The 20,710-nt window shown below is 27.4% G+C and overlaps 1 protein-coding gene and 1 pseudogene across 1 annotated transcript in view; both read right to left on the bottom strand.

Annotated features, from left to right (window-relative positions):
• Window positions 1-4,587: 4,587 nt before the first annotated feature.
• Window positions 4,588-6,283, bottom strand: LOC126306406 (NADH-ubiquinone oxidoreductase chain 5-like; annotated as a pseudogene).
• Window positions 6,284-20,529: 14,246 nt separating this feature from the next.
• LOC126306420 (NADH-ubiquinone oxidoreductase chain 5-like) overlaps window positions 20,530-20,710 on the bottom strand; it is a 211,580-nt gene continuing 211,399 nt past the window's right edge. Inside the window, exon 2 of the mRNA XM_049992055.1 lies at window positions 20,530-20,681. Within this exon, the coding sequence (XP_049848012.1) occupies window positions 20,554-20,681 (128 nt within the window). The 3' untranslated portion in view covers window positions 20,530-20,553. The remainder of the gene's footprint in view (window positions 20,682-20,710) is intronic.

Below are 20,710 nucleotides of genomic sequence, written 5' to 3'. Positions count from 1 at the left end.
CATCTTCTATAGTAGATAATGGTGCTGGTACAGGATGAACAGTTTACCCTCCTCTAGCAGGAGCTATTGCACACGGGGGTGCATCTGTAGATCTAGCTATTTTTTCACTGCACTTAGCAGGTGTATCATCTATTCTTGGTGCAGTGAATTTCATTACAACAGCAATTAATATACGATCAGAAAGTATAACTTTAGATCAAACACCTTTATTTGTATGATCTGTAGCTATTACAGCATTACTTCTCCTTCTTTCACTTCCAGTTTTAGCAGGAGCTATTACTATATTATTGACAGATCGAAATTTAAATACATCATTCTTTGACCCTGCAGGAGGGGGTGACCCAATTCTATATCAACATCTATTTTGATTCTTTGGACACCCAGAAGTTTATATTTTAATTCTACCGGGGTTCGGAATTATTTCACATATTGTATGTCAAGAAAGAGGAAAAATTGAATCATTTGGAACATTAGGTATAATTTATGCTATACTATCAATTGGACTAATAGGATTTATTGTATGAGCACATCATATATTTACAGTAGGACTGGATGTTGACACACGAGCATATTTTACATCAGCAACAATAATTATTGCTTTACCTACAGGAATTAAGGTATTTAGATGATTAGCTACATTATATGGAACTAAATTCAAGTTCAATCCACCATTATTATGAGCTCTAGGATTTATTTTCCTATTTACAATTGGTGGATTAACAGGATTAGTATTAGCAAATTCATCACTTGATATTGTATTACATGATACATATTATGTAGTTGCCCACTTTCATTATGTATTATCTATAGGAGCAGTATTTGCAATTATAGGAGGTGTCATTCAATGATATCCACTATTTACAGGATTAACTATAAATAATACATGATTAAAAATCCAATTTACAATTATATTCATTGGAGTAAATTTAACATTCTTTCCTCAACACTTCCTAGGATTAGCAGGAATACCTCGACGATACTCTGACTACCCAGACGCATATACATCATGAAACGTAGTATCAAGAATTGGGTCTACAATTTCTATTGTAGGAATCATTATATTCATTGTAATTATATGAGAAAGAATGATTACAAACCGAGCAATTATATTTAGAGCTAACATAAGAAGATCAACAGAATGACTACAAAATAACCCTCCTGCAGAACATAGTTACTCAGAATTACCATTAATCTCTAGATTCTAATATGGCAGATTAGTGCAGTAGATTTAAGCTCTACAAATAAAGGTTTGACCTTTTATTAGAAAATATTTATTAATGGCAACATGATCAAATTTATCTCTTCAAGATGGAGCTTCACCATTAATGGAGCAATTATCATTCTTTCATGATCATACTATGGTCGTATTATTATTAATTACAGTAATTGTAGGTTATGCCCTAAGTTATATATTATTTATTGCCTATACTAACCGTAATATACTTCATGGACATTTAATTGAAACAATCTGGACAGCTTTACCAGCAATTACATTAATTTTTATTGCCCTTCCATCATTATGACTATTATATTTACTTGATGATTCAGTAGATGCAATAATTACAATTAAAACCATTGGACGACAATGATATTGAAGATATGAATATTCAGACTTCATAGACGTAGAATTTGACACTTATATAACACCAGAACAAGACCTAGAAAATGATGGATTCCGACTACTAGATGTAGATAACCGAACAATCCTACCAATAAATACAGAAGTACGAGTATTAACAAGAGCATCAGATGTTCTACACTCATGAGCAGTTCCTGCATTAGGGGTTAAAATTGATGCAACGCCAGGTCGGTTAAATCAAGGAACATTCACAATAAATCGACCTGGATTATTCTTTGGACAATGCTCAGAAATCTGTGGAGCAAACCACAGATTTATACCAATTGTAATTGAAAGAACTTCAGTAAATTTATATATTAAGTGATTATCTAAGATAATTTAAGGAGTTAGTTAAAATAAATAACATTAGAGTGTCAATCTAAAGTAACTAAAAAAAATTAGTACACCTTGAAATTCATCAGATGACTGAAAGTAAGTAATGGTCTCTTAAACCAAATAATAGTAAATTAACGACTACTTCTGATGGGGAAATTATATCCAAATCCCTCAAATATCCCCTCTTATATGATTCTCACTATTCATTATATTTTCAGCTACATTAATCTTGTTTAATCAAATAAACTTCTTCTCATTTAAACCTAACCTTATTAAAAGAGCAGAAAAAGGAACAATTGAAATAAAAAACTTAAATTGAAAATGATAACAAATCTATTCTCAACATTTGACCCATCAACTAACATCTTTAATTTATCATTAAATTGAACTAGAACATTTCTAGGACTATTATTAATCCCATCACTATTTTGACTTACACCATCACGAATTAACATTATCTGAAATAAACTAAATTTAATCTTACATAATGAATTTAAAACACTTCTTGGACCAAAATCATTTAATGGAACAACATTCATTTTCATCTCAATTTTTATTATAATATTATTTAACAATTTCATAGGATTATTCCCTTATATTTTTACTAGAACAAGACATTTAGCATTAACATTTGCAATTGCCCTACCTATATGGCTAAGATTTATATTATTTGGATGAATTAACCATACTAATCATATATTTACACACCTTGTACCACAAGGTACACCGCCTGCATTAATATCATTTATAGTACTAATTGAAACAATTAGTAATGTTATTCGACCAGGTACATTAGCAGTACGGTTGGCAGCAAATATAATTGCAGGACACTTATTATTAACCTTATTAGGAAACACAGGACCATCTATAGCAATAAACTTAATCTCATTACTAATTATTGGACAAATACTTCTATTAATTCTAGAATCAGCAGTAGCAATAATTCAAGCCTATGTTTTCTCAATTCTAAGAACTCTATATTCTAGAGAAGTATATTAAACCTATGTTAACAACTCACTCAAACCACCCATTCCACTTAGTAGACTATAGACCTTGACCATTAACAGGAGCAATTGGAGCAATAGTCCTAGTATCAGGACTATCAAAATGATTCCACCTATTTAATATTAACTTATTCATAATTGGATTTGGAATTACCCTACTAACTATAATTCAATGATGACGAGATGTAGTACGAGAAGGAACATATCAAGGATTACATACAGGATTTGTATCAATTGGATTACGATGAGGAATAATTTTATTTATTGCATCAGAGGTATTATTTTTCGTTTCTTTTTTTTGAGCATTCTTTAGAAGAAGATTAGCACCAACAATTGAACTAGGAATACTATGACCTCCAATAGGAATTCAACCCTTTAACCCTATACAAATTCCATTACTTAATACAGCTATTCTTTTAGCATCAGGAGTAACAGTAACATGAGCACATCATAGTTTAATGGAATCTAATCATACTCAAGCACTACAAGGATTATTCTTCACAGTGTTATTAGGACTATACTTTACAATACTTCAAGCATATGAATATTGAGAAGCACCTTTTACCATTGCAGATGCAGTTTATGGATCAACATTCTTTGTTGCAACAGGATTCCATGGTTTACACGTAATTATTGTAACAATCTTTTTATCAACATGTCTACTTCGACACTCAATAAATCAATTTTCACCAAGACATCACTTTGGATTTGAAGCAGCAGCATGATACTGACACTTCGTAGACGTAGTATGATTATTCTTATATATCTCTATTTATTGATGAGGTAGATAATTGTTTTTCTAGTATAAATAGTACATTTGACTTCCAATCAGAAAGCTTGATATAAATCAAGAAAAACAATTCTAATTCTATCAACAAGAGTTTTCATTAGATTTATTATTCCAATAATTGTTATAATCCAACACTATCAAAAAAATTAATTAATGATCGAGAAAAAAGATCACCATTTGAATGTGGGTTTGATCCAAAAAGATCAGCACGAATACCATTCTCAATATGATTCTTCCTAATCGCAGTAATCTTTTTAATTTTTGATGTAGAAATTGCACTAATTCTACCAATTGTAATTATTTTTAAAACTTCAGACATCATAATCTGAACAGTATCAACAATATTTTTTATTCTAGTTCTATTAGGAGGACTATACCATGAATGAAACCAAGGAGCATTACAATGAGCAGAATAAAGGGTTGTAGTTAAATATAACATTTGGGTTGCATTCAAAAAGTATTGATATTATCAATCAACCTTAAATAGAATAAGAAGCGAAATATTGCAGTCAGTTTCGACCTGGAAGATTGGTATGTACTACCCTTATTCTTATTAATTGAAGCCAAAAAGAGGCGTATTACTGTTAATAATATAATTGAACTATAATAGTTCCAATTAAGGAAATGTAAAGCCAATATGAAAGCTGCTAACTTTTTATATTAGCGGTTAAACTCCGTTAACATTTCTAAAATTTATATAGTTTAAATAAAACATTACATTTTCACTGTAAAAATAATATATCTATATTTATAAATACTTAAAAGTAAAAATACTTCCTTAACATCTTCAGTGTCACGCTCTAATTATAAGCTATTTAAGTAAACGAAAAACAATATTACCAAAATAAATATTCAAAAAATAAAAGTTAAAAGATAAATCTTGAAATTAGAATCATATCAACCTTGAATATAACCAATTAAATAAATAAATAATCTATATAAACCTTGACCACCAAGTAATTCACCTCAACCATAATCAAATGACTTAGATGAATAATAACCTATTTTTAAAGGAATATATCTAATAAACTTAGTTGAAAGAAAAGGTATAAATCATATAGAACCAGCAAATCTAACAAAAGAAAGTATACTTAAAGAAAATAAATTATGAGAAAAATCAAAATTAGAAATAAGATAACCTAAATAAGCACCTAAAATAACAACTGTAATAGTTAAAAACTTTAAATAATAAGGTAAAGCAATCACATGAGGAATAGGAAAAATTAATCAAGATAAAAGACTACCACCAAAAACAGCAACAAACAATAGACCGATTATTCCAAATGAAATATAATAACCCTTATCATCAAAAGAAAATCTAGAATAAAAATTATTATCACCAGATATTGAATAATAAAACAAACGAAAAGAATAAGAAGCAGTTAAACCAGTAGAAAAAAAATAAAGAAAATAAATTAAACAATTACTTCATCTTAAACAAACCATCTCAAGAATTAAATCCTTTGAATAAAATCCCGCTAAAAAAGGTATTCCACACAAAGATAAACTAGAAACATTAAAACAAACTGAAGTTAAAGGTATGAAATTAACAATTGATCCTATAAAACGAATATCCTGAGAATCCTTCAAATTATGAATTATTGAACCTGCACATATAAATAATAATGCCTTAAATAAAGCATGAGCCAATAAATGAAAAAATGCAAGCTTTGGATAACCTATAGCCAAAATTCTTATTATTAAACCAAGTTGTCTTAAAGTAGAAAGAGCAATAATCTTCTTTAAATCAAACTCAAAATTAGCGCCCAATCCAGCCATAAATATAGTTATACAACCAATTAAAAGTAAAAATCAACCACAATTATAAGTATCCAATATTGGTCTAAAATGAATTAATAAATAAACACCAGCAGTAACAAAAGTAGAAGAATGAACTAAAGCAGAAACAGGAGTAGGAGCTGCTATAGCAGCAGGAAGTCATGAAGAGAAAGGAATCTGAGCTCTCTTAGTTATAGCTGCTAAAACAATTAATATAGTAATGAGCTTTATTTCAAAAGAATTAGAAATAAAATCATAATAATAAATATAATTTCAACCACCAAAATTTAACATTCATGCAATAGAAATTAAAATAGCAACATCACCAATACGATTAGAAAGTGCAGTTAATATACCAGCACTATAAGATTTTACATTTTGATAATAAATAACTAAACAATAAGAAACTAAACCTAAACCATCTCAACCTAATAAAATTCTAATTAAATTAGGACTAATAATTAAAAAACCTATAGAAAGAATAAATATTAAAACAATAATAATAAAACGATTTATATTCTTTTCACCAGATATATAATCCTCTCTATAATAAATAACCAAAGAAGAAATATATATAACAAAAGATATAAAAATAAGAGATATTCAATCCAAAATTAAAGTTATAACAACTATAGAACCATTTAAATTGAAAAGCTCTCACTCAACAAAAACTCTATAATCAATTATTAAATAATAAATACCTAAAATAAAAATTATAGTTCTCGAAATAAACAAAGAAAAAAAACTCAAAGAACAAATAGAAAATAAATTCACGGCCTAAGATGAAAAACTTCATATCATTGATTCCACAAAACAATATTTTTAATTAAAATACTTAAGCAAACTAAACAAAGAAATATTCACCCTTTAAACAGAGAATATTTAAAGGCAATCTATGTAAAAGTAAAAGATGATATTCACGAAAATAACCAAGAGAACAAGTATAAACACCAGAATAATAATTCCCATGCTGAGAATAAGAATATATATACAAAGTATAAACAGCTCTAAAAAAAGATAAAAAAATCAAAGCAAAGAATCTAAAAGAAGATCAAGATATAATTCTATTTAATAATCTAATTTCACCTACCAAATTTAAAGAAGGAGGAGCAGCCATATTTGATGATCTTAAAAGAAATCATCATAAAGCCATTCTTGGCATCAAATTAATTATACCCTTGTTAATTAATAATCTTCGTCTACCTAAACGTTCATAAATAATATTAGATAAACAAAATAAACCAGAAGAACATAAACCATGACCAACCATTAGAGAAAGAGAACCTACACAACCTCATCAATTCATAGTCATCAATCCACCAATAACCATTCTTATATGAGCAACAGAAGAATATGCAATTAAAGACTTTAAATCAACCTGACGTAAACAAATAAATCTTACAATAACACCCCCAGATAAACCTAAAGACAATCAAAAATAATTAAACTTTAAACCCAAATAAGAAATAACCTTTATAACACGAAAAATACCATAACCACCTAACTTTAATAAAACACCAGCAAGAATTATTCTACCTGAAATAGGGGCCTCTACATGAGCCTTAGGAAGTCATAAATGAACCAAAAACATAGGTATCTTAACTAAAAAAGCCAAAATTATAAATACATAAAACATAAAATAATAAGAACCAAAATCAACCAATAAAGGAAAATATAAAGTATTAGAAACATCATAAACCTTAAATAAAACTAATAATAAAGGTAATCTAGCAACCAAAGTATAAAAAATTAAATAAACACCAGCCTGCAAACGCTCAGGTTGATAACCCCAACCCAAAATTAAAAGTAAAGTAGGAACTAATCTAGCCTCAAAAAAAATATAAAAAGAAAGAAGACTTAATCTAGCAAATGAACAATAAAGCATAATTATTAAAATCAAAACCATAAAAACAAAAAAATTAGAATGATATGAACTTAAATAAACTGAACCTCTAGCAGTGATTATTAAAGAACAAATCCAAAAACTAAGTAAAATTAAACTAAAAAAAATAATCAATACCAAAATAATATCTAATTATATTCAAATCAGCAATAACTAACATAAATAAAGAAAGAACAATATATTCCAATCTCAAAAGAACCATTAATAAATGTTTACGTTTAGAAGAAAAAACATAAACACCAGCAAAATAAATCAATAAAGAAGTAAAAATAGAGAATATAAACATTAGTTTTAATAGTTTAAAAAAAACGCCGGTCTTGTAAACCGGAAATAAGTCCAGCCCCCACTTTTAAAACTTCAGAGGTGGAAAAGCTTCCATCATCGGTCCCCAAAACCGGTATTTTAAATAAACTAACCCCTGAAATGATCAAAATAATAATTATATCATTATCAAATGTAATAAATATTAATTTTATTAAATTAAGACACCCAATATCAATAATGCTTTTTATTATCCTTCAAACCTTCCTAGTTGGATTAATAACAGGAACAATAATAGAAAGATATTGATTATCATATATTTTATTTTTAACATTTCTTGGTGGTATACTAGTATTATTTATTTACATTACAAGAATTGCATCAAACGAAATATTTCAGCCTAAATCAATCACTATAATTATTACATTAATAATGTGAGTATTTATCATATTAATATTAATTATTCTAGATATATCTATATTTATAGACTTTTTCAAAAACACCAAAACTATAAATATTGATAATTCAATCAATTATCAAGAAATAACAATATCTTTAGAAAAATTATATAATAGACCAACATTCATTATTACAATAATAATAATAATTTATTTATTTTTAGCACTACTAGCAGTTGTTAAAATCACCAATATTAATCAGGGCCCTATTCGTAAAATAAGATAATTACTAATGAATAAACCCTTACGATTAAGACATCCTTTAATTAAAATTATTAATAACTCTTTAATTGACTTACCTGCCCCAACAAATATTTCATTTTGATGAAATTTTGGATCCCTATTAGGGTTATGTTTGGTAATTCAAATCGTAACTGGACTATTTTTAGCTATACATTATACATCAAATATTGAAATAGCATTCAGTAGTGTAGTACACATCTGCCGAGACGTAAATAATGGTTGAATTATCCGAACCTTACACGCAAATGGAGCATCTATATTTTTTATTTGTATTTACTTACATGTAGGATGGGGAATTTACTATGGATCTTATATATATATACATACCTGAATAATTGGTACAGTGATTTTATTTTTAGTTATAGCAACTGCATTTATAGGATATGTCTTACCCTGAGGCCAAATATCTTTTTGAGGTGCAACAGTAATTACTAATTTATTATCAGCAATCCCATACTTAGGAACAGATTTAGTCCAATGAGTATGAGGAGGATTCGCTGTTGATAATGCAACATTAAATCGATTCTTCACATTCCATTTTGTATTACCATTTATTATTGCTGCTATAGCAGCAATTCATTTATTTTTTCTTCACCAAACAGGATCTAATAATCCTCTTGGACTAAATGGAGATATTGAAAAAATTCCATTCCATCCATACTTTACCTTTAAGAATTCTATTACATTTGTAATAATAACATCATTATTAATTATACTATGTTTAATTAATCCTTACCTATTAGGAGATCCAGATAACTTTGTACCTGCCAACCCATTAGTAACACCAGTTCACATTCAACCAGAATGATATTTCCTATTTGCATATGCAATTCTACGATCTATCCCTAATAAGTTAGGAGGTGTTATTGCATTATTTTTATCAATTAGAATCTTAATAATTTTACCATTTTATAATAAAACACCATTCCGAGGCATTCAATTTTACCCTATTAATCAAATTTTATTCTGAATTATAGTAGTTGTTGTATGCTTACTAACGTGAATTGGTAAACGACCTGTTGAAGAACCTTATATTATAACAGGTCAAATCTTAACAATTATTTACTTCACATATTTCTTAATTAATGTCCATGTCGCAAACGCATGAGATAAATTAATTAAGGAATAAACTTAATTAGCTTAGGAAAAGCATATGTTTTGAAAACATAAAATTAGAAGTTTAACTCTTCTATTAACTTTTCTCAAAAAATTTCACTAAACAAATGAGATAAATAAAATCTTTAAACCAACAAAGAAAATAAAAAATTCAAAGATAAAGGTAAAAAACTTTTTCAAGCTAAGTACATTAATTTATCATAACGGAACCGTGGTAATGTTCCACGAACCCAAATAAAACCAAAAGATATAATAGCAAGCTTAATAAAAAATATAAAAGAATAAAAATCACCGCCCAAAAAAATTAAAGCCAATAACATTCTTATGAAGACAATTCTAGTATATTCAGCTAAAAAAATTAAAGTAAAACCACCCGCACCATACTCAATATTAAATCCTGAAACTAAATCAGATTCCCCTTCAGCAAAATCAAAAGGAGTACGATTAGTTTCAGCTAAGCAAGAAGCAAAACAAGCTAAAGCTAAAGGAAAAGAAATAATAATAAATCAACAATAAAGCTGATAGTTTATAAAATCAAACATATTAAAACTACCAATTAAAATAATTAAAGACAATAAAATTAAAGCTAAACTAACTTCATAAGAAATTGTTTGAGCAACAGAACGAAGAGAACCTAATAATGAATAATTTGAATTAGAAGATCAACCAGCAATTATAACAGTATGAACACCTAATCTAGTACAACATAAAAAAAATAAAAATCCATAAGAAAAAGAACACATATAAGTTAAATAAGGAAAAATTACTCAAACGGCTAAAGAAATCATTAAATTAAAAACAGGGGAAAAATAATAAAGTAGGTAATTAGATATAATAGGAATTGGCTGCTCCTTACAAATGAACTTAATAGCATCTCTAAATGGCTGAGGAATTCCAACAAAACCTACCTTATTTGGACCCTTTCGAATCTGAATATAACCTAAAACCTTACGCTCTAATAAAGTTAAAAAGGCAACACTAATTAAAACACAAATAACCAATAAAAGAAAATTCAAAATAAATATAAATAAATCATAAAGTATCAATACTATTTGTAGAAAAAATCTACATAAATGAATTCTAAATTCAACACATTAATCTGTCAAAATAGTAAATAAATTAATATAAACAATATAACAAAAAATATTTTAACCATATGGTCCTTTCGTACTAATATGGATTAACAATCTTAGGATAGAAACCGACCTGGCTCACGCCGGTCTGAACTCAGATCATGTAAGAATTTAAAGGTCGAACAGACCTAATCATTGGGCTCCTGCACCCAAAATTTTTCTTAATCCAACATCGAGGTCGCAATCTGCTTTGTCGATATGAGCTCTCAAAAACAATTACGCTGTTATCCCTAAGGTAACTTAATCTGATGATCATAAATTATGGATCAAAATAACAAACATAAATAAATGATATAATAATGAAGAGTTTATCTATTCTTCATGTCACCCCAACAAAACATCATAATTAAATATAGAAAGACAAACAAAAAACTATATAAAAGTAAAATGTCAAGCTCTATAGGGTCTTCTCGTCCTAAAGAAGAATTTAAGCCTTTTGACTCAAAAGTTAAATTCAAAAATTTATTAAGAGACAGTTGATTTCTCGTCAAGCCATTCATTCCAGCCACTAATTAAGAGACTAATGATTATGCTACCTTTGCACGGTCAAAATACCGCGGCTCTTTAAAAATACGCTCAGTGAGCAGGCCAGACCTCAAAATATAAACAAGAGGACATGTTTTTGATAAACAGGCGGAAATCAAATTTGCCTAGTTCCTTATAATAAGTTCACAAGGTAAAAATTTCATACAAATAAATATACTAATTTTATCATTATTACAAAAATTTTAAAATTAAATTAATAATCTTAATAAAAAACCTAAAATATTTATAAAATCAAAATAAAAAATAATGAACTAAAACGTAATCTTAAAGATAGCTGGTTTAAAGCTTACTATTATATTTCTATAAAATAAATTATAGGTAATTAACTTCAAAGCTTATCCCTTAAAGAATAAATAAGTTAATATTTTTACTTAAAAAATTAAATAAAAACAAATAACTTTAAAAAATTAAATTTTTTCTTAAGAAACTAGATATCTTGGGAAACGATTAACATCTCATTTCTATAAATAATTTAATAATAATTATGATACATTAACTATAAATTATTTATAAATCAACCAAAATCGAGACAAGTAAAATAAATACTAAAATTTTGATAAACCCTGATACAAAAGGTACAATAAATAAAATCTACTTAAAAAAATTTAAAATAATATTTCATAAAACACTTACATTACCAATAAACTATAATTTAAAAAATCAATTCTAGAAAATATACTAAGACAAAAATACAATAAAATTATTTATATTAAATAATTAAATAAACAAAAAATAAATATAATAAAATAAATAATCAAGATATCCTGATTTGCACAGAAAAATTTTCAGTGTAAATGAAACACTTTACTAATAAGTTATATCTTGAAACTCTTCCTAGATACACTTTCCAGTACATCTATTATGTTACGACTTATCTCATCTAAATTGAAGCTACTTTAAAATGAAATAGAATAATCAATAATGAGAGCGACGGGCGATGTGTACACATCTCAGAGCCAATATCAGTTAAATTAAATAAATTAAATTACTATCAAATCCACCTTCATTAACAGTATTTCACTATCAAATCCGTTATAAACAAAAATCTATTGTAACCCACCTCCTCTTAACTATAAGCTGCACCTTGACCTGAAATATTTTATAATTATAAATCTTGAGAATTATAACTCTAAAAAGATTCTCTGATAACGGAGATATACAAACAAATAAATTAAGAAGAGTAAGTCATGTATTATCAATCATGGGGTAGGTTCCTCTGAATGGAATAAGATACCGCCAAATTCTTTGGGTTTAAAGACCTTAACTAATAGTACCCTGGTAAATATAATTAACATTTAAAATAATAGGGTATCTAATCCTAGTTTATTATTTAAATTTCACAGATTCATAAAAAGGGCCACAAATAAATTTTAACATTTCACCTTTCAAATTTATATTTCAACCCTAATAATATAAACAACTGTTTTAACCAATATATTCACTTGTATCAATCGTATAACCGCGGCTGCTGGCACGAATTATGCCGATACTACATCAATTGCTAAATCCAAAATCACTTGATAATTAAATCAAATTACTGCAAAAAGAACATTTAGTCTAACAAAACTTACATATAATACAAAGAAAAAGTGAATAAACAAGCAAGAATAAAACTTTTAAAAATAAAAAATAAGAAAATTTTAAATCTATTAATTCAGGAAAAAATAAAAGATTCAAATATTTAAAGAAAAAAAAAGAAAAAAACCACAAACATTAACAAAAAAAAAGAAACGCCCCTATGTATGACCACAACAACTTCTCTAATATATATAATTAAAGATTAATATGGAACATGTATAGCAATAAATGTATTATATTCTTTCTTATTTAATCTTTCTTTTCACTAATAAATAAAGAAAGATTAAATAATATAATAAATATATTGTATACAATTATGTAATTTAATATAATATGTTATTAATATGAATTCTTTTTTTTATATTAAGTTAACTTTCATATATATTAGTTAAATAATCTAATTATAGATAATTTACATAATTATATTATTATAATTAATATAATTATTTATATTAATTATAATATTTTATATTTAAATTAATAATTTTATTTATTATATCCGATTATAATAATATTAAATATTAAATTACATATTATTATATATATTATATTATAATAACCTATTTTAAGCTAAAAACATAAGTAGCTATAATCCTAGGTAAATAATTGCATTAAAATAATCAATTGATAATGGTAAGATGAACTTATAATACTTTAATTTCAATTAAATGTAATATATTAATATAAATTATTTATTATATATATATAAAAAAAATAAAATGAGCAGGATAAATTAATCCTAATTAAACAAAATAATTCATAAAAGAATTTCAAAAAAAAACTTTCGATTTATATATTAAATAAATGAAGTGCCTGATTAAAGGGTTACCTTGATAGGGTAAATAAAGTAAATAAAATTATCTTCATTAAAATTACATAAGATAGAATTAAACTACCTCCTTTAGTATCAAAAACTAACGTGCATCATACACCTTAATGTAAAAAGGTAAGCTAAACGAGCTAATGGGTTCATACCCCATTTATAGAGGTATCAATCCTCTCCTTTTTAATGACCAACAACTCTACAAAACTTCTCTTCCTATCAACATTAATGATAGGAACGATCCTGTCCATTTCATCAAATTCCTGATTTGGGGTTTGAATAGGACTTGAGATCAACTTACTTTCATTTATTCCGCTCCTAACAAGAAATAAAAATATAATAATAAATGAATCATCAATTAAGTATTTTATTGTCCAAGCAATAGCATCGACAATATTATTATTTTCAATTTTGCTGATTCAAATAAAATATCCCATGGGATGGGAAACAGAATTTATCCCATCAATAATAATTAGATCTAGACTATTATTAAAGATTGGAGCTGCACCTTTCCATTTCTGATTTCCAGAAGTTATAGGAGCATCAAGATGAAATAATTGTTTAACATTAATAACATGACAAAAAATCGCCCCAATAATGGTCTTATCTTATTGTATTCAATTAAGAACTTTTATTTGAACAATTATTATCTTAAGAATTATTATTGGGGCAATAGGAGGTTTAAATCAAACATCCTTACGACAACTTTTAGCATATTCATCAATCAGACATCTAGGTTGAATAATTAGATCATTAACAGTCAGAGAAAACATCTGAGAACTATACTTCATTATTTACTCACTATTAAGATTAATTATAGTTTTATTATTTAAGCAAATAAATTTATTTTTCATAAATCAAATTTATTCAGCCAGAAATATAAAAACCGAAATTAAATTCATAATATTCTTATCTTTATTATCTTTAGGTGGACTACCACCCTTCCTTGGATTCTTACCAAAATGAATTGTAATACAATCATTAATAGAAAACAATATAACAACTATTATAACTATTATAGTTGTATTAACTACAATTACACTCTACTACTATATACGTATTAGATTCTCAGCTCTAATTATATCATACACAGAAAATTCGTGATCTATAAAGATAAAGTCCCAAAAATCAAGAATCATTCTTCCTATAACAGTAATAATTTCAACAATAGGATTGATTTCAACATCAACCTTAATTTCATTATACTAAGGACTTAAGTTAATCAAACTAATAACCTTCAAAGTTATAATTAAAAGAATAATCTTTTAGGCCTTAGTAAAATTTTACACCTGTAGAATTGCAGTCTAGAACCATAATTGAATATAAGACCTAAATATGATAAGAGAGAAAACATCTCATAAGTAGATTTACAGTCTACCACCTAAAATTCAGCCATCTTACCGCAAAAATGATTATTCTCAACAAACCATAAGGACATTGGTACTTTATACTTCATATTTGGAGCATGAGCAGGAATAGTAGGAACATCAATAAGAATACTTATTCGTGCTGAACTTGGCCAACCCGGATCTCTAATTGGGGATGACCAGATTTATAATGTTATTATTACAGCTCATGCATTCGTAATAATTTTCTTTATAGTAATACCTATTATAATTGGTGGATTTGGTAATTGACTTGTTCCACTAATAATTGGTGCACCAGATATAGCATTTCCACGAATAAATAATATAAGTTTTTGATTACTACCACCTTCACTAACCCTTCTTCTTACATCTTCTATAGTAGATAATGGTGCTGGTACAGGATGAACAGTTTACCCTCCTCTAGCAGGAGCTATTGCACACAGGGGTGCATCTGTAGATCTAGCTATTTTTTCACTGCACTTAGCAGGTGTATCATCTATTCTTGGTGCAGTGAATTTCATTACAACAGCAATTAATATACGATCAGAAAGTATAACTTTAGATCAAACACCTTTATTTGTATGATCTGTAGCTATTACAGCATTACTTCTCCTTCTTTCACTTCCAGTTTTAGCAGGAGCTATTACTATATTATTAACAGATCGAAATTTAAATACATCATTCTTTGACCCTGCAGGAGGGGGTGACCCAATTCTATATCAACATCTATTTTGATTCTTTGGACACCCAGAAGTTTATATTTTAATTCTACCGGGGTTCGGAATTATTTCACATATTGTATGTCAAGAAAGAGGAAAAATTGAATCATTTGGAACATTAGGTATAATTTATGCTATACTATCAATTGGACTAATAGGATTTATTGTATGAGCACATCATATATTTACAGTAGGAATGGATGTTGACACACGAGCATATTTTACATCAGCAACAATAATTATTGCTGTACCTACAGGAATTAAGGTATTTAGATGATTAGCTACATTATATGGAACTAAATTCAAGTTCAATCCACCATTATTATGAGCTCTAGGATTTATTTTCCTATTTACAATTGGTGGATTAACAGGATTAGTATTAGCAAATTCATCACTTGATATTGTATTACATGATACATATTATGTAGTAGCCCACTTTCATTATGTATTATCTATAGGAGCAGTATTTGCAATTATAGGAGGTGTCATTCAATGATATCCACTATTTACAGGATTAACTATAAATAATACATGATTAAAAATCCAATTTACAATTATATTCATTGGAGTAAATTTAACATTCTTTCCTCAACACTTCCTAGGATTAGCAGGAATACCTCGACGATACTCTGACTACCCAGACGCATATACATCATGAAACGTAGTATCAAGAATTGGGTCTACAATTTCTATTGTAGGAATCATTATATTCATTGTAATTATATGAGAAAGAATGATTACAAACCGAGCAATTATATTTAGAGCTAACATAAGAAGATCAACAGAATGACTACAAAATAACCCTCCTGCAGAACATAGTTACTCAGAATTACCATTAATCTCTAGATTCTAATATGGCAGATTAGTGCAGTAGATTTAAGCTCTACAAATAAAGGTTTGACCTTTTATTAGAAAATATTTATTAATGGCAACATGATCAAATTTATCTCTTCAAGATGGAGCTTCACCATTAATGGAGCAATTATCATTCTTTCATGATCATACTATGGTCGTATTATTATTAATTACAGTAATTGTAGGTTATGCCCTAAGTTATATATTATTTATTGCCTATACTAACCGTAATATACTTCATGGACATTTAATTGAAACAATCTGAACAGCTTTACCAGCAATTACATTAATTTTTATTGCCCTTCCATCATTACGACTATTATATTTACTTGATGATTCAGTAGATGCAATAATTACAATTAAAACCATTGAACGACAATGATATTGAAGATATGAATATTCAGACTTCATAGACGTAGAATTTGACACTTATATAACACCAGAACAAGACCTAGAAAATGATGGATTCCGACTACTAGATGTAGATAACCGAACAATCCTACCAATAAATACAGAAGTACGAGTATTAACAAGAGCATCAGATGTTCTACACTCATGAGCAGTTCCTGCATTAGGGGTTAAAATTGATGCAACGCCAGGTCGGTTAAATCAAGTAACATTCACAATAAATCGACCTGGATTATTCTGTGGACAATGCTCAGAAATCTGTGGAGCAAACCACAGATTTATACCAATTGTAATTGAAAGAACTTCAGTAAATTTATTTATTAAGTGATTATCTAAGATAATTTAAGGAGTTAGTTAAAATAAATAACATTAGAGTGTCAATCTAAAGTAACTAAAAAAAATTAGTACACCTTGAAATTCATCAGATGACTGAAAGTAAGTAATGGTCTCCTAAACCAAATAATAGTAAATTAACGACTACTTCTGATGGGGAAATTATATCCAAATCCCTCAAATATCCTCTCTTATATGATTCTCACTATTCATTTTATTTTCAGCTACATTAATCTTGTTTAATCAAATAAAGTTCTTCTCATTGAAACCTAACCTTATTAAAAGAGCAGAAAAAGGAACAATTGAAATAAAAAACTTAAATTGAAAATGATAACAAATCTATTCTCAACATTTGACCCATCAACTAACATCTTTAATTTATCATTAAATTGAACTAGAACATTTCTAGGACTATTATTAATCCCATCACTATTTTGACTTACACCATCACGAATTAACATTATCTGAAATAAACTAAATTTAACCTTACATAATGAATTTAAAACACTTCTTGGACCAAAATCATTTAATGGAACAACATTCATTTTCATCTCAATTTTTATTATAATATTATTTAACAATTTCATAGGATTATTCCCTTATATTTTTACTAGAACAAGACATTTAGCATTAACATTTGCAATTGCCCTACCTATATGGCTAAGATTTATATTATTTGGATGAATTAACCATACTAATCATATATTTACACACCTTGTACCACAAGGTACACCGCCTGCATTAATATCATTTATAGTACTAATTGAAACAATTAGTAATGTTATTCGACCAGGTACATTAGCAGTACGGTTGGCAGCAAATATAATTCAGGACACTTATTATTAACCTTATTAGGAAACACAGGACCATCTATAGCAATAAACTTAATCTCATTACTAATTATTGGACAAATACTTCTATTAATTCTAGAATCAGCAGTAGCAATAATTCAAGCCTATGTTTTCTCAATTCTAAGAACTCTATATTCTAGAGAAGTATATTAAACCTATGTTAACAACTCACTCAAACCACCCATTCCACTTAGTAGACTATAGACCTTGAACATTAACAGGAGCAATTGGAGCAATAGTCCTAGTATCAGGACTATCAAAATGATTCCACCTATTTAATATTAACTTATTCATAATTGGATTTGGAATTACCCTACTAACTATAATTCAATGATGACGAGATGTAGTACGAGAAGGAACATATCAAGGATTACATACAGGATTTGTATCAATTGGATTACGATGAGGAATAATTTTATTTATTGCATCAGAGGTATTATTTTTCGTTTCTTTTTTTTGAGCATTCTTTAGAAGAAGATTAGCACCAACAATTGAACTGGGAATACTATGACCTCCAATAGGAATTCAACCCTTTAACCCTATACAAATGCCATTACTTAATACAGCTATTCTTTTAGCATCAGGAGTAACAGTAACATGAGCACATCATAGTTTAATGGAATCTAATCATACTCAAGCACTACAAGGATTATTCTTCACAGTGTTATTAGGACTATACTTTACAATACTTCAAGCATATGAATATTGAGAAGCACCTTTTACCATTGCAGATGCAGTTTATGGATCAACATTCTTTGTTGCAACAGGATTCCATGGTTTACACGTAATTATTGGAACAATCTTTTTATCAACATGTCTACTTCGACACTCAATAAATCAATTTTCACCAAGACATCACTTTGGATTTGAAGCAGCAGCATGATACTGACACTTCGTAGACGTAGTATGATTATTCTTATATATCTCTATTTATTGATGAGGTAGATAATTGTTTTTCTAGTATAAATAGTACATTTGACTTCCAATCAGAAAGCTTGATATAAATCAAGAAAAACAATTCTAGTTCTATCAACAAGAGTTTTCATTAGATTTATTATTCCAATAATTGTTATAATCCTGGCAACAACACTATCAAAAAAATTAATTAATGATCGAGAAAAAAGATCACCATTTGAATGTGGGTTTGATCCAAAAAGATCAGCACGAATACCATTCTCAATACGATTCTTCCTAATCGCAGTAATCTTTTTAATTTTTGATGTAGAAATTGCACTAATTCTACCAATTGTAATTATTTTTAAAACTTCAGACATTATAATCTGAACAGTATCAACAATATTTTTTATTCTAGTTCTATTAGGAGGACTATACCATGAATGAAACCAAGGAGCATTACAATGAGCAGAATAAAGGGTTGTAGTTAAATATAACATTTGGGTTGCATTCAAAAAGTATTGATATTATCAATCAACCTTAAATAGAATAAGAAGCGAAATATTGCAGTCAGTTTCGACCTGGAAGATTGGTATGTACTACCCTTATTCTTATTAATTGAAGCCAAAAAGAGGCGTATTACTGTTAATAATATAATTGAACTATAATAGTTCCAATTAAGGAAATGTAAAGCCAATATGAAAGCTGCTAACTTTTTATATTAGCGGTTAAACTCCGTTTACATTTCTAAAATTTATATAGTTTAAATAAAACATTACATTTTCACTGTAAAAATAATATATCTATATTTATAAATACTTAAAAGTAAAAATACTTCCTTAACATCTTCAGTGTCACGCTCTAATTATAAGCTATTTAAGTAAACGAAAAACAATATTACCAAAATAAATATTCAAAAAATAAAAGTTAAAAGATAAATCTTGAAATTAGAATCATATCAACCTTGAATATAACCAATTAAATAAATAAATAATCTATATAAACCTTGACCACCAAGTAATTCACCTCAACCATAATCAAATGACTTAGATGAATAATAACCTATTTTTAAAGGAATATATCTAATAAACTTAGTTGAAAGAATAGGTGTAAATCATATAGAACCAGCAAATCTAACAAAAGAAAGTATACTTAAAGAAAATAAATTATGAGAAAAATCAAAATTAGAAATGAGATAACCTAAATAAGCACCTAAAATAACAACTGTAATAGTTAAAAACTTTAAATAATAAGGTAAAGCAATCACATGAGGAATAGGAAAAATTAATCAAGATAAAAGACTACCACCAAAAACAGCAACAAACAATAGACCAGTTATTCCAAATGAAATATAATAACCCTTATCATCAAAAGAAAATCTAGAATAAAAATTATTATCACCAGATATTGAATAATAAAACAAACGAAAAGAATAAGAAGCAGTTAAACCAGTAGAAAAAAATAAAGAAAAAAAATTAAACAATTAATTCATCTTAAACAAACTATCTCAAGAATTAAATCCTTTGAATAAAATCCCGCTAAAAAGGTATTCCACACAAAGATAAACTAGAAACATTAAAACAAACTGAAGTTAAAGGTATGAAATTAACAATTGATCCTATAAAACGAATATCCTGAGAATCCTTCAAATTATGAATTATTGAACCTGCACATATAAATAATAATGCCTTAAAT

The sequence above is a fragment of the Schistocerca gregaria genome, unplaced genomic scaffold (assembly GCF_023897955.1).
Source record: "Schistocerca gregaria isolate iqSchGreg1 unplaced genomic scaffold, iqSchGreg1.2 ptg000333l, whole genome shotgun sequence".
In the NCBI taxonomy this organism is placed as follows: Eukaryota; Metazoa; Arthropoda; class Insecta; order Orthoptera; family Acrididae; genus Schistocerca; species Schistocerca gregaria.
The sequence above is the reverse complement of the archived record's forward strand: the minus strand, read 5'-3'. Positions and strand labels throughout refer to the sequence as shown.